The sequence below is a fragment of the Lithobates pipiens genome, unplaced genomic scaffold (genome assembly GCF_037356315.1).
Source record: "Lithobates pipiens isolate NorthernLeopardFrog02 unplaced genomic scaffold, aLitPip1_a1.2 Scaffold_27, whole genome shotgun sequence".
Taxonomy (NCBI): domain Eukaryota; kingdom Metazoa; phylum Chordata; class Amphibia; order Anura; family Ranidae; genus Lithobates; species Lithobates pipiens.
This window is the reverse complement of record NW_027507788.1, coordinates 208995442-209009347: the sequence shown is the minus strand read 5'-3', so window position 1 is coordinate 209009347 and position 13906 is coordinate 208995442. Positions and strand designations below refer to the sequence as shown.

Here is a 13906-nt window from a genome sequence, read left to right as displayed (position 1 = left end):
CGTGTCCCCAGTCTCTGACCACCTCCTGAACCGTGTCCCCAGTCTCTGACCACCTCCTGAACCGTGTCCCCAGTCTCTGACCACCTCCTGTATAAAAATATTTTTTAAAAGCAGTCAGTCATTTTCGGTATCGGTGCCGTTTCGGTTTTTCAGCCTAGTGTATTTTTCATTTTCGGTATCGGCACCAAAAGACCCATTCAGTGCATCCCTAATAAATACTGTAAATAAAATTAAATATAAAAACCAATGAGTGATTGATTGCAATCGTAGTGACTATTTTTTTTTCACTACTATTGCAAACCCTAAATAAGCACTATTCTGTTCTCAAGTTGCATTAGTTAGTTACAATAGAGGCGTCTCATCTGATCATCGCAATCATGCTCCGGTAGAAGTTCTATTGTAACAAAACCGATTGGGTAAGGTTTATCTCATGTCATCGCATTTGCATTGATCCAATGTCCTTGTGTTTGGACCAAGGAGGATCGGACCCATGTAATGGCATGCTATGCGTTCCCTAAATAAAGCAGATTTTTAAGGATTTTACACAATTGCCGTTTATCTTTATATTGACATATCCCACTGGACATCTTGCTTCGGGACCTGAGGAGTGAGGACTAGCGCTCAGAGGGGACTGCTGGATGATTCCTCTTGTTCTTTGATGTGGAACAGCAAGCGTGGATGGAGCATACAAGATACACAAGTCTTATTAAACCCCCCCCCCCCTCCCCGCCGCCGTAATAGGTGGTCAATACGCTCTGGTAAGAGTACATACTTTATTTAGGCAGTGGAGGAATTTAATAAACAAACGTTTGTGCACTTTTTATCAAAGCGAAGGCATTACACTGTTGTCAGTTGGAAGACACATGACTCATTGTTTTACATTTATGTTTTTGTTTAGGACAACGCGTGTGGAGAGGAATGACAATAACCGTCACTTTCTATTTACACTGCAAGCAACCGTTATTGGACACAGCTGATCACATGGTAAAGAGCCTACATCATATGCTCTTTACCGTGATCGGAGATGTGCTTTGTCCGAGCGACCCATCGATCGCCGCTTTCCCCTGGGTTGCGCAGGAGCTGCTTGTTCTGAAGGATGTCATACAAAGTTTACAATGAAACCCCATTTTGCTATAGGCTGGCCAGGGAGTGGTTAAAGTAAACATAGGAGCTGTGAATCAACTTCCTTCTGAAAAGCACTGTTGCCTCATTTTCATACTTCTGCATGAAAGACCTGAAACAAGCATACAGCAAATAATGTCATTCACCATCTCTCTGCTTCTCCACAATCAGTTATGAGAAGGTTCAGGTCCTACTCATGCAGAGGACATCACTCCCGCGCAGATACCGATGAATCGGCTAAGTTAAGGGCACCAGAATTTCTCCAAGGCCATCTCCTGCCCTGGTATTTTATTTCTTTGGGAGTGTGCAAAGATCAGTCCAGGGCTTCATTTGCATCCTCTCCTCCTTTAGCTAGCTGTACAGAGGGGCTGAAGATCCTTTCTATACCGCGGCCCTCGATAGACTCCCAACCAAGTTTTTTATTCTGCAAGTGCAACAAATATGCTTTTAATTTTATGTCCTGCACAAAAACCTAGAGAGAGTCGGTCTTTATCCTATTGGGCAACTGCATTTTTATAACCTTGCAAAATTCTAAAATTGAGCTTAGTACTCCTTTTGCAAAAAAAGTGCCAATGATGAGATGATTTAAAAGTGTAACATTAAAAAAACAAGCTTGTGTTTTGGACTGCAGAGCATTGCAACCACGATCTGAGTCACAGAGCTGATGCACAGGCTCTCTGCAGCCTGCAGTAAACAGTTTACTATGCTTCAGATAAGAATGAAGACAGGAGCAATCTCCTATCTTCATTCCTGTCTGAGGATCACTCACTGTGTTCATTCAGAAAACAAAGACTGGTTAATGAAATATTTACCAGCCCCTTCCAGGAGAGGAGGGAAGCGGGCAGCACCGCAGAGGGGAAGCAGGGGAAAAACGTCACTACACGGGGTGATTAGAGTGTGCCCGGGCGCACCCCGTGTGCCAGCCTACTGTGTGCATGGTTCAAGCAGCATCTAAAAAGGTTGGCCTTAGGACTGTTTTAGACTTGTAATTTAAAAAAAAAAAAAAAAAAACTTACCAAGTTGATCAATCCATTTCATACAACCAGCCTGCTGGATTTTACATGCGATTATCGCTACCAGCTGATTTAGCCTTTAGCAATTCTTTACCGTCTTCTCCCAGCGGGGGCGGCTCCCCCTACCGGGAGATTACATTGGATCGGCAGGAAGCTGTGGTTGCAGGAATGAATTTGCTCTTAGTATAGTCTGCATAAGACCAGATGCATACCACCACTAGAATTCCATCCACAATGCAGCTACAAACACTGCGCACCTTCATGCAATGCTACCTGTGCAAGATCTGAGAATAGAATGCAGAGCGTACCAAGCTTCCTTGTCTCCTCCAGGCATCAAAGAGGGCCCATATCTTGCGCCATCTTCCCCACCACTAACTCCGCTGCCAACAAACAGGATCCCCTTTGGCCTCAGTTCTTTACATCGCCTCTGAAAAATAAATTCAACATTTATACACTTGGTGCATGTATCAATTACAGAGTTTCAAAAGTACATATATTACAATTGTTAAAAAACAAAAAATAAATAAAAAATAGACAAACACTACAAGGGACAGAGCAGTTGTCAGGCTATTGCATCGGTCTTCTAAAACTTACTGTAGTATCTCGGTATTCAGAGTTCCCACCATCGATGATGATGTCACCAGGTGACAGTAATGGAACCTGCAACCAAAAAATAAAACACAAGCTCAGAAGTAGAAAACTATGATTTTTTTTTTTTTTGGCAGGCAGAAACAAATATATCAGTACACAAAAGTAATGAGTCAGATTATTATTATAGGAAGCTGGCATCACGTCAATTCATATTCATGGCAAACCAATGTCAATATGTCACAGGTGGGATCAGGGTGCAACCTGCACTGTAACAACGATACAAAAAAAAAAAAAATACAAAAAAAAAAAAAGAAGGCCGTGTACATAAAGGAGTAATGATAAAAGATTGTGTTGAAAAGTATTTTGGTTAGAAATGAACGTGTTCAATGACCAACATGTACCTCTGTGGTACTGGCCAAAAAATGTACATAGACAACTGGAAAAAATTTGAGCCTCCAAAATGTCAGACCACATACAAGAAATGTTAATACACCACCTTATATCTCAGATCTTTTACCGCTCTGGAAAGGTACAAATTAAGCACTTTTTACAATTTGCCACTGCTTTGCTTTAACTGGCAATTGCGTGGTCGTGCAACGCTGTACCCAAACGAAATTCGCCCCCCCCCAAAAAAAAAAAATAGAGCTCTCTTTTGGTGGCATTTGATCACCTCTGAGGTTTTTATTTTTTGTGCTATAAAAAAAAAAAAAAAAAAAAAGAAGTGGGGAGAGGGAGAGATTTATATATTAATTGAAATTCACTCCACACAGTGCTTTACATGCACATCAGTCCCTGCACACAAGGAGCTTACAATCTAAGGTCTCCAACTCACATTTCATACATACACATACTGGGTCCAAGTTAGACAGGAACCAATTATCATACCAGCATGTCTTTGGAGTGTGGGAGGAAACCCGCAAACATAATATTAATAAGTGTGTACACACACTATCACTGCTGCCAAAACATTCTGTTGGTTTTGGTAGCAGATTGAAATGGTAAGGTAATTTCTAGGACATAAAACTAAAGTCTAGCTTTTTTTTTTTTAAAGAAAGTCTTTCACGCTATCAACATTAACGATTTCTAGCCCTAAAGCTGCTAGTATTAGTGACTAGATAGGAATGTATATAATTTTTACTTGTTTTGGCCTTTTTTGTTTAGATTTTTTCAGTTACTTCCAGCTTTCTTGCCTAGACAAATGACAAATGAGTCTTCAGGCAAGGAGGGGGTGTTAGCTCAGGCATGCAGGCAGGAGGGTGTGCTTAGCTGAGAAAAGAGCAGATGGACCCAAGATGGCTACAGCCAAAAATGCCCAGGAGTTATTTATTTATTTATTTTTTAAAGTGATTTCTCAGCAAAAATAAAGCATGGAGACATGGATAGATGGGTTTTCCCTTGAATATTAAAAAATGAATTAAATAGCGTTTTTTTTTAGTTTGTGGTGCTCAGATGCAGCGTGGTTCCACTTTAAAACTGTAGGGCCCCAGCTGTCACTGTTCTAATACACCCAAGAAGCAGACAATTTAATAACCACGCTCTCCAGAACCTGAGAAGGTGATAGAGACCTTCAAAAATATGGCTTACCAGGCTCTGGATGAAATCGTCCACGGCCTGGCCGGCTTTCACCAACATCATCACCCGGCGCGGCTTCTTCAGCTTGGACACCATCTCCTGCAGTGAACGGGCTCCGATAATCTTGGTGCCTTTCGCTTCGTTGGCCAGAAACTCGTCCACTTTAGACACCGTCCTGTTAAATGCGCAGACCTGGAGAGGACAGGGAAGGCTGTGGTTAAAAAAAAAAATGGGGCAGAGAACAATAAAACCTGCAAAAGATCAACCAGCCTGATAATAAAAAAAGTAGAACAAAAGCTGAAATAATGTTAAAAATAATAATAATCTTAAGCAAGCAGGCAGACCCTTTATTGGAGAAACATGTAAATGTCCTCCCCTCCCCACCTCCGGTGCCACATTTGGAGCCTTCCGGGGGATCTGCTCTGACTTCCGGGCATAGCTTGCTGCACTTTGTGCGGCGAACTACGCAATGTCTGGCCCCTCCTCCTCCCAACCCGCTGCATTCTGGTAGACACACAGGTCCCAGAAGACAGCAGGCACCATTCAGAAAGCACAGCCCAACTCGTGCATGCGCAGTAGGAAACAGGCTGTGAAGCCGCAAGGCTTCACTTCCTGTTTCCCTTTGTAAGGATGGCAGTGCCTCCACCAGGGTCCGAGGGACGGGCTCGGCTTCGGGTGAGGACATAGCAGGCTCCCTGGACAGGTAAGTGTCCTTATATTAAAAATCTGCTGACTTCATTTTTTATTTCCCAGGCGGGACTCCACCTGCTGCGGGAACCGGCAGCCGCACTAATTGGCTCCCGCTGTGTCCAATCATATCGGGAGCGGGTCGCCAGCGGCATGCGTCCCCAGACTCTACACAAAATCCCGTACCCGATTTCGTGCAGGAGGGTTGCCCTGCCGCAGTATATCTGCGATGCTGGATTTTGATTGACAGCACCAGGAGCCAATGGCTGCGCTGCCATCAATCTATCCAATAAGGACCTGAGACACGGGCTGGAGCGGGTGTGCTCGTCCCCGTCGCTGGAAAGCCCAGGTTCAGGTAAGTAAAAAGGGGGGGCGGGATGCTGCATCACAGGAGGTTTTTCACTTTAATGCCCATAGAATGCATAAGGGGGGGGGGAGGGAAACACCCTTTAAAGTGTAAGTAGACTCCCCTATCATTTTCATCCACGGAAGCTGCCATCTTTGCCTCTATTTAATCTTCAGCTGCCACGGTGCTGCACATGTGATTCGTTATGACACCAGCCATTGGGTGGTTTGACAGTTTGGTTGAGAGCACAGCCAATGTGCAGTTAGCATTCCCGGCATGCCGTTTTTTGAAACTGTTTAAATCGATGGGTTTACTACCACTTTAAGTGGTTAAGGTACTCTAAACAAAAAACAAAAAAAAAAACAGCATTTAACCCTTGCAGTGAAGGGGGAAATCCCACCGCAGGGGTAGTTTTGCAATTCTCCCGAGTTCAGCTTTAACTGCACTATAGAAAAGTCAGGTCACCAAGCTGGCACGGCTGTGTAAATCTCAGGACTGCATCTCAAATCCTTTAATAGGCAGAACAATCCCCATAGATGACTTCCACCTTTGTTTATTTTTTTCAGTGGTTTGCCTGTTTGCACCAGGTTTGGTGTGTTTGTGCAATTTACAGTTGCATCATTTTGAAGGTTCGCTGCTGACGAGGAAGAAAACTAACATGAGGCATTACATAACAGAGCGCTGAGCCAACATGCCTTACATCACCAGCAGCACTTACCACAAATCCGTGGTCGTTCATATTAAGGATCAGATTCTGGCCCATGACAGCCAATCCAATGAGTGCGATGTCAGCCCTGTAGGGGGAGAAGAAGAAGTAGTAGTAGTAATGATCAATAAAAAGCAGATTTAATGCCAATGGCCAGGCCTGGAGTTCATATCGGGACAGGGATGGGTACAGCGCCCTCCACACCCATCTCAAACATGCTGCTTCAAGTCACGATCACATATGAATAGTATCAGAGAGAACACTCCTGGATTTACTGAGCGCTGTATACACAGAACCCGGCACAGCTCACCGAGAGACGTGATTGGAGGTTGTTGACCTTGGAACAGACGTGCAAAAAGTGCAGAGCCATGCTGAGAGTGCAAAACACAGATAATGACGGCCATTGGGCGACTGCTAGGACAGCGTTCCTCCACGGGACCGTGGAGGTCATCAAACAGGCTTTACATTAAAAGACATTTTCATGTTCAATCCACCCAGAAATTATATTTTAGTTATAGAAGGAGCCTAGAGTCACCCTGACTTCTCCAACAGGGAGATACCCCTGCCCTAATTTCCGACTGTTCCTGTCCATCTAGGACAGTGATGGTGAACCTTGACACCCCAGATGTTTTGGAACTACATTTCCCATGATGCTCATGCACTCTGCAGTGTAGATGAGTATCCCGGGAATTGTAGTTCCAAAACATCTGGGGTGCCAAGGTTCGCCATCACTGGTCTAGGAGTTCTGGGTGTTCCCATCCAGCTCCTATTAAATTCTCCATAATATAACAGAAAGAGAGTGGGAACTGCTCATAATGGCACCGCGGGTGTACAGACCCGGGACCTCAGCACAGGGATGGTGGGAACTCCTCATAATGGGCACCGCGGGTGTACAGACCCGGGAACTGAGTGCAGGGATGGTAGGAACCCCTCATAATGGGCACAGCAGGTATAAAGACTGGAGACCCAGCACAGGGATGGTGGGATATCCTCATAACGGGCACAGCAGATGTACAGACCTGGAAACTACTCATAAATGGGCACAGCGTGTGTACAGACCCGTGAACTGAGCGCAGGGATGGTGGGAACCCCTCAAAATGAGCACCGTGGGTGTACAGACCCGGGACCTCAGCACAGGGATGGTGGGAACGCCTCATAATGGGCACAGCGGTTGTACAGATCCAGGAACTGAGCGCAGGGATGGTGGGAACCCCTCATAATGGGCACTGTGGGTGTACAGACCCTGGACCTCAGCACAGGGATGGTGGGAACCCCTCATAATGGGCACTGTGGGTGTACAGACCCTGGACCTCAGCACAGGGATGGTGGGAACCCCTCATAATGGGCACTGTGGGTGTACAGACCCTGGACCTCAGCACAGGGATGGTGGGAACCCCTCATAATGGGCACAGCAGGTATAAAGACTGGAGACCCAGCACAAGGATGGTGGGATACCCTCATAATGGGCACAGCGGGTGTACAGACCCGGGAGCTGAGCGCAGGGATGGTGGGAACTCCTCATAATGGGCACTGTGGGTGTACAGACCCTGGACCTCAGCACAGGGATGGTGGGAACTCCTCATAATGGGCACTGTGGGTGTACAGACCCTGGACCTCAGCACAGGGATGGTGGGAACTCCTCATAATGGGCACTGTGGGTGTACAGACCCTGGACCTCAGCACAGGGATGGTGGGAACTCCTCATAATGGGCACTGTGGGTGTACAGACCCTGGACCTCAGCACAGGGATGGTGGGAACCCCTCATAATGGGCACTGTGGGTGTACAGACCCTGGACCTCAGCACAGGGATGGTGGGAACCCCTCATAATGGGCACTGTGGGTGTACAGACCCTGGACCTCAGCACAGGGATGGTGGGAACCCCTCATAATGGGCACAGCAGGTATAAAGACTGGAGACCCAGCACAAGGATGGTGGGATACCCTCATAATGGGCACAGCGGGTGTACAGACCCGGGAGCTGAGCGCAGGGATGGTGGGAACTCCTCATAATGGGCACTGTGGGTGTACAGACCCTGGACCTCAGCACAGGGATGGTGGGAACTCCTCATAATGGGCACTGTGGGTGTACAGACCCTGGACCTCAGCACAGGGATGGTGGGAACTCCTCATAATGGGCACTGTGGGTGTACAGACCCTGGACCTCAGCACAGGGATGGTGGGAACCCCTCATAATGGGCACTGTGGGTGTACAGACCCTGGACCTCAGCACAGGGATGGTGGGAACCCCTCATAATGGGCACAGCAGGTATAAAGACTGGAGACCCAGCACAAGGATGGTGGGATACCCTCATAATGGGCACAGCGGGTGTACAGACCCGGGAGCTGAGCGCAGGGATGGTGGGAACCCTTGATAATGGACACAGCGGGTGTACAGATCCAGGAACTGAGCGCAGGGATAGTGGGAAGCCCTCATAAAGGGCACCCTGGGTGTACAGACCCGGGACCTCAGCACAGGGATGGTGGGGACCCCTCATAATGGGCACTGTGGATATAAAGACTGGAGACCCAGCACAGGGATGGTGGGATACCCTCATAATGGGCACAGCAGGTGTACAGACCCGGGGACTCCTGCTGATCTTACTATGAAGGACCTGGTGCCGACACTTCCTGTTGTAGAGTGACAACAGTCTGCCACTTGTGGTTGTGCACTGTCACCCTTACACAAGCTCTCCTAATACAGGCTACAAGCAGCTGTGCCCGGGACAAATTGCACAGATAGGGAGGTCACATGATTTTTAGGACACTTTCAAGCCCAACTCCAGACACAATAAAGCTTACTAGGATTGAAGTCATTGAAGACTCCATTGCCTCAAAAGCTGCAGGTCGGTGCTAAATTTCTGTCTCTCCACTTGACCGTGATGTGGGGGGGGGGGGGGGGGCAATACACTATACGATCGTACAAATAGCCTTCAGATCTAAAAATCAACCATGTAGTACAACACTGAGCCAATGTTCCTCTATGACGGTCACATGACCTTGTCCTGTCCACGCTACCAAATCATACTACGCTTAATCAAGGATCACGGGGCGTTCTGGGCGGCAGCCTTTTACTTGCGGCGTCCTATCGGCTTTCCTTCTATGACTTCACAGCATCAATGGATACAAAAATAAACAGCAGCTAGATAATCCGCCTGATCAGATTTACTATCCAGGATTATTGACTTCCGTGTGACAATCCAGCTACTGCCACCAAGACACCGAGGTGACAAGAGATCCGAGAGGACGCAACATTGTAACGAATCATTTCCCGACAGAGGCTGACCGCTCCGATGTTCTAACCCCCCCCCCCCCTCCCCCGGATCTACAATCTTTCCAAGGACCACATTGTATATTCTCCAAAAACATTGACAGAATGGAAAAAAAATAAAATAATAATATTATTATTATTATTAATAATCTTTACAATGAATAGAGATTGAACCACCAGAGATTGAAATTTAAATGAATAAACAAAATCCAAGAATGCCCCCCCTTCCACATCAGAGTCCCTATGTTACACCAGAGCCCCCCTCCCCTTCCATTAAACAAAACACTAAAAAATTTCACATTAGACACCGCCCTCTCCATCGCAGTCCCCATTAGCATCAGAACCCCCAGTCCTGCCTTTCCATTACAGTCCCTGGTTTACATCAGAGCCCCCCCTTTCCTATGCAGTCCCCCTTTCACACCAGAACACCCCCTCCCCCATTTCCATCAAAGTCCCCCTTTCACATCAGACCCCCCCTTTTCATCAAAGTCCCCCTTTGACATCAGACCCAACGCCCCCTTTCCATAAAAGTCCCCCTTTCACATCAGATCCCCCGCCCCCTTTCCATAAAAGTCCCCCTTTCACATCAGATCCCCCGCCCCCTTTCCATAAAAGTCCCCCTTTCACATCAGATCCCCCGCCCCCTTTCCATAAAAGTCCCCCTTTCACATCAGATCCCCCGCCCCCTTTCCATAAAAGTCCCCCTTTCACATCAGACCCCCCCCCCCCCCATTTCCATCAAAGTCCCCCTTTCACATCACACCCCCCCTTTCCATCAAAGTCGTCCCCCTTTCACATCAAAGTCCCCCTTTCACATCACACCCCCCTTTTCACATCAGAACACCCCCCCCCCCATTTCCATCAAAGTCCCCCTTTCACATCAGAACACCCCTCCCCCCATTTGCATCAAAGTCCTCTTTTCACATCAGAACACCCCCCCCCCCCATCAGACGCCCCCCTGCGTTTCCATCAAAGTCCCCCTTTCACATCAGACCCCCACCCCCCTTCCCATCAAAGTCCCCCCTTTTGCATCAGACCCCACTTTAACAACATCAGAGCCCCCCTCCCATCACACCATCGTTGTGGCAGCCTGAGTAAAATCTTGCAGTGGGCTGGATGTGGGCCATGGAGACCCCTGTTCCAACCCACAATTATATATGTCACCTTGTATTCTGTTGGAACTGCTAAAATAAAAAATAAAAAACCCACACAGCTTTTTTACTGTCTTTGCTCCCTTGTGAAAATTTTCCGTCACTTCCTGTGCCTGAGACATAACAGGAAGTGGGAGAAATCCCCTCTCAAACAGCTGTCACCAGAACAGGCTTTTCCACTGGAAGATTCCCCTTCACATAACAAGCTGATCTCTATTAAAAAAAAAAAAAAAAAATATATAAAAAAAAAATGGAAAAATGTGTGCAAAAAAATAATGAAAGACAAGGAAATAATTCTAAAAAATAAATAGAAGTGTGAGCTTTGGGTGGACTCCGCATTGAACACGGAGAGTTTCATTTATCTATTGTGAAAGAATGACTAAAGCCGTGTAAAAGATTTCCTGAGAAGAGCAAACTATCCCCTTCCCGTGACAGCGATCCCCGAGTCCTCCAGCACAGTCCTCCATCATTAGAGTACAGCGGGCATTTCACACATCAAACACAGTGCTGAGCTGTGATTGGCTGATCCTAAATACATTACTGTCAGAGACCGCAGAAAACCGAGAGGTGCCCAAATCACCATTTATTATTATAGACCAAGATCAGTGGATTCCCTCGTGTTTGGAGAAATGTAAAAGCCGATCATCATCCTCCTTCTGCCCCCCCCCCCCCCCCATCTACAGCCAAACCCCCCCCAGATCTGTGATAATAACCTACTGAGGGTGTCTGTGATGTCCCCAAACTTCCGTCTACAACACAAAATTACTGCAAGTCCACAAATGTTTTCAGTGGAAAAAAATAAATAAATAAATAAATAAATAAATAAATAAATAAATAAAAGACCCCGAGCTACAGGAGATGTGATGATACAATGTAATACAAGAGATGCGACACAGAACACCCTCTCCAAGATGCTTAACCCAGCCCTGCCATACTCTGCCCCCCACCCCTCGGGGTACCCGGCGCTCTCCCCTTATCCCCCCTCGGGGTACCCGGCGCTCTCCCCTCACCCCCCCCCCTCAGGGTACCCGGCGCTCTCCCCTCATCCCCCCCCCTCAGGGTACCCGGCGCTCTCCCCTCATCGCCCCCCCTCAGGGTACCCGGCGCTCTCCCCTTATCCCCCCTCGGGGTACCCGGCGCTCTCCAGTTATCCCCCCCTCGGGGTACCCGGCGCTCTCCCCTTACCCCCCCAGGGTACCCGGCGCTCTCCCCTTATCCCCCCCCCTCAGGGTACCCGGCGCTCTCCCCTCATCCCCCCCCTCAGGGTACCCGGCGCTCTCCCCTCATCCCCCCCCCCCTCAGGGTACCCGGCGCTCTCCCCTCATCCCCCTCCCCCTCAGGGTACCCGGCGCTCTCCCCTCATCCCCCCCCCCTCAGGGTACCCGGCGCTCTCCCCTCATCCCCCCCCCCTCAGGGTACCCGGCGCTCTCCCCTCATCCCCCCCCCCTCAGGGTACCCGGCGCTCTACCCTTATCCCCCCCCTCAGGGTACCCGGCGCTCTACCCTTATCCCCCCCCCCCCTCAGGGTACCCGGCGCTCTACCCTTATCCCCCCCCCCCTCAGGGTACCCGGCGCTCTACCCTTATCCCCCCCCCTCAGGGTACCCGGCGCTCTACCCTTATCCCCCCCCCTCAGGGTACCCGGCGCTCTACCCTTATCCCCCCCCTCAGGGTACCCGGCGCTCTACCCTTATCCCCCCCCTCAGGGTACCCGGCGCTCTACCCTTATCCCCCCCCTCAGGGTACCCGGCGCTCTACCCTTATCCCCCCCCTCAGGGTACCCGGCGCTCTCCACTTATCCCCCCCCTCAGGGTACCCGGCGCTCTCCACTTATCCCCCCCCCCCTCAGGGTACCCGGCGCTCTCCCCTTATCCCCCTCCTCAGGGTACCCGGCGCTCTCCCCTTATCCCCCCCCCTCAGGGTACCCGGCGCTCTCCCCTCATCCCCCCCCCCTCAGGGTACCCGGCGCTCTCCCCTCATCACCCCCTCAGGGTACCCGGCACTCTTCTCTTATCCCCCCTCAGTGTACCCGGCACTCACTCAGCCATGGTTCCTCAGTGATGTCACGTAGTCCCGGTGCCCGGATGTCTCCTCTCTCCGCTCTCTGTCGCCGTGTGACACAACCTCCCTCTATACTCCGAGCTCTCCTCTGAAGCCACCTGACGCCACGCCCCCTTCCCCGTCCGCCATTGGAAGATTCGTCGCACGGTAGGCGTGGCGCCGCTCTCCGTCACCCTATAGAGTAGGACGGAGGCTCGCCAGCCCGTGGGACGACCAATTAGACCGGAGCAATCAACAGCTGAGCCGTTCACCCCTTCACTGCTGGAGCGAGGGGGGGGAGGTGGGGCAATGATGAGCCAGCATGAGTATCAGAAAGAAGAGCAGAGGCAGGGAGGAGGAGCCAGACACAGAGCACCGCCCCCTAACTAATGTATTTTAATGAGAGGCACCCGAGTACAGCGTGTAGTGACCCCGCCCCCACACCTGTATATAGTAATTTCCTCTTCCTGACTATCATTGTTACATTGTATCATGACAGATCTGATCCTTCCTCCACCAATCAGAGCCCAGTGTGCTCCCCTCCACCCCACTGACAGCCATGATGATGGATGGGGGGATTGTGTATGGGGAGTACACCTGTCCTGGTCATGAATTGTCCCTAGAAAAGCCCCTAAATCTGTCCTTTGGGCAAGTATGCCACTTACACCCTGAGGGCCAGTTCACACCATGGAAGTGTGTCTACGGGGGCAACCGGCCCAAGCGTACGGGGGCAACCGGACCGAGCGTACGGGGGCAACCGGCCCGAGCGTACGGGGGCAACCGGCCCGAGCGTACGGGGGCAACCGGACCGAGCGTACGGGGGCAACCGGCCCGAGCGTACGGGGGCAACCGGCCCGAGCGTACGGGGCACAAGACAAAGACGAAATCGAACTTCACACTGGACATTGGTCTGTAGTGCGTGTTCATACCTCAATACCATAAATAATAAGATATGAGATTTTTTTTCACTCCAGCCGTATATAATGAATTTGGAAACGGTAGAGAAATGTTAACTAATGCATTACAATTTAATTACACCCATTCGAATTTCAGTCGACTAAAACGTACTGGAGATTTAGTCGACTAAATACAACTAAAACAATTGCAGAAGGCTAAAATGAGACTAAAACTAAAATGCCATTTTAGTCCTAAGACTAAAACTAAATCGAAATTTTCTGCCAAAATCAACACTGATGCGTATTCGATACAGAAATAAAACGCACTGGACTGCATGCGGTGTGAACTGGCTCTTATTTAACCACTTCAGCCCCGGGAAGATTTTACCCCCTTCCTGACTAGAGAACTTTCTGTGATTCGGCACTGCGTCGCTTTAACTGACAATTGCACGGTCGTACGACATTGTACCCAAACAAAATGTATGGGCCTTTTTTTCCCCCACAAATAGAGCTT

General features: G+C 49.2%; 1 protein-coding gene across 1 annotated transcript in view; it reads right to left on the bottom strand.

Annotated features, from left to right (window-relative positions):
* The window catches only part of PGD (phosphogluconate dehydrogenase), a 30635-nt gene extending 17984 nt beyond the window's left edge, over nt 1-12651 (bottom strand). The window contains exons 1-5 of the mRNA XM_077458180.1: nt 12497-12651; nt 6050-6125; nt 4311-4490; nt 2730-2795; nt 2444-2562 (exon numbers count right to left, since the gene is read on the bottom strand). Of these exons, the coding sequence (XP_077314306.1) occupies nt 2444-2562; nt 2730-2795; nt 4311-4490; nt 6050-6125; nt 12497-12504 (449 nt within the window). The 5' untranslated portion in view covers nt 12505-12651. The remainder of the gene's footprint in view (nt 1-2443; nt 2563-2729; nt 2796-4310; nt 4491-6049; nt 6126-12496) is intronic.
* Between the last annotated feature and the right edge of the window lie 1255 nt (nt 12652-13906).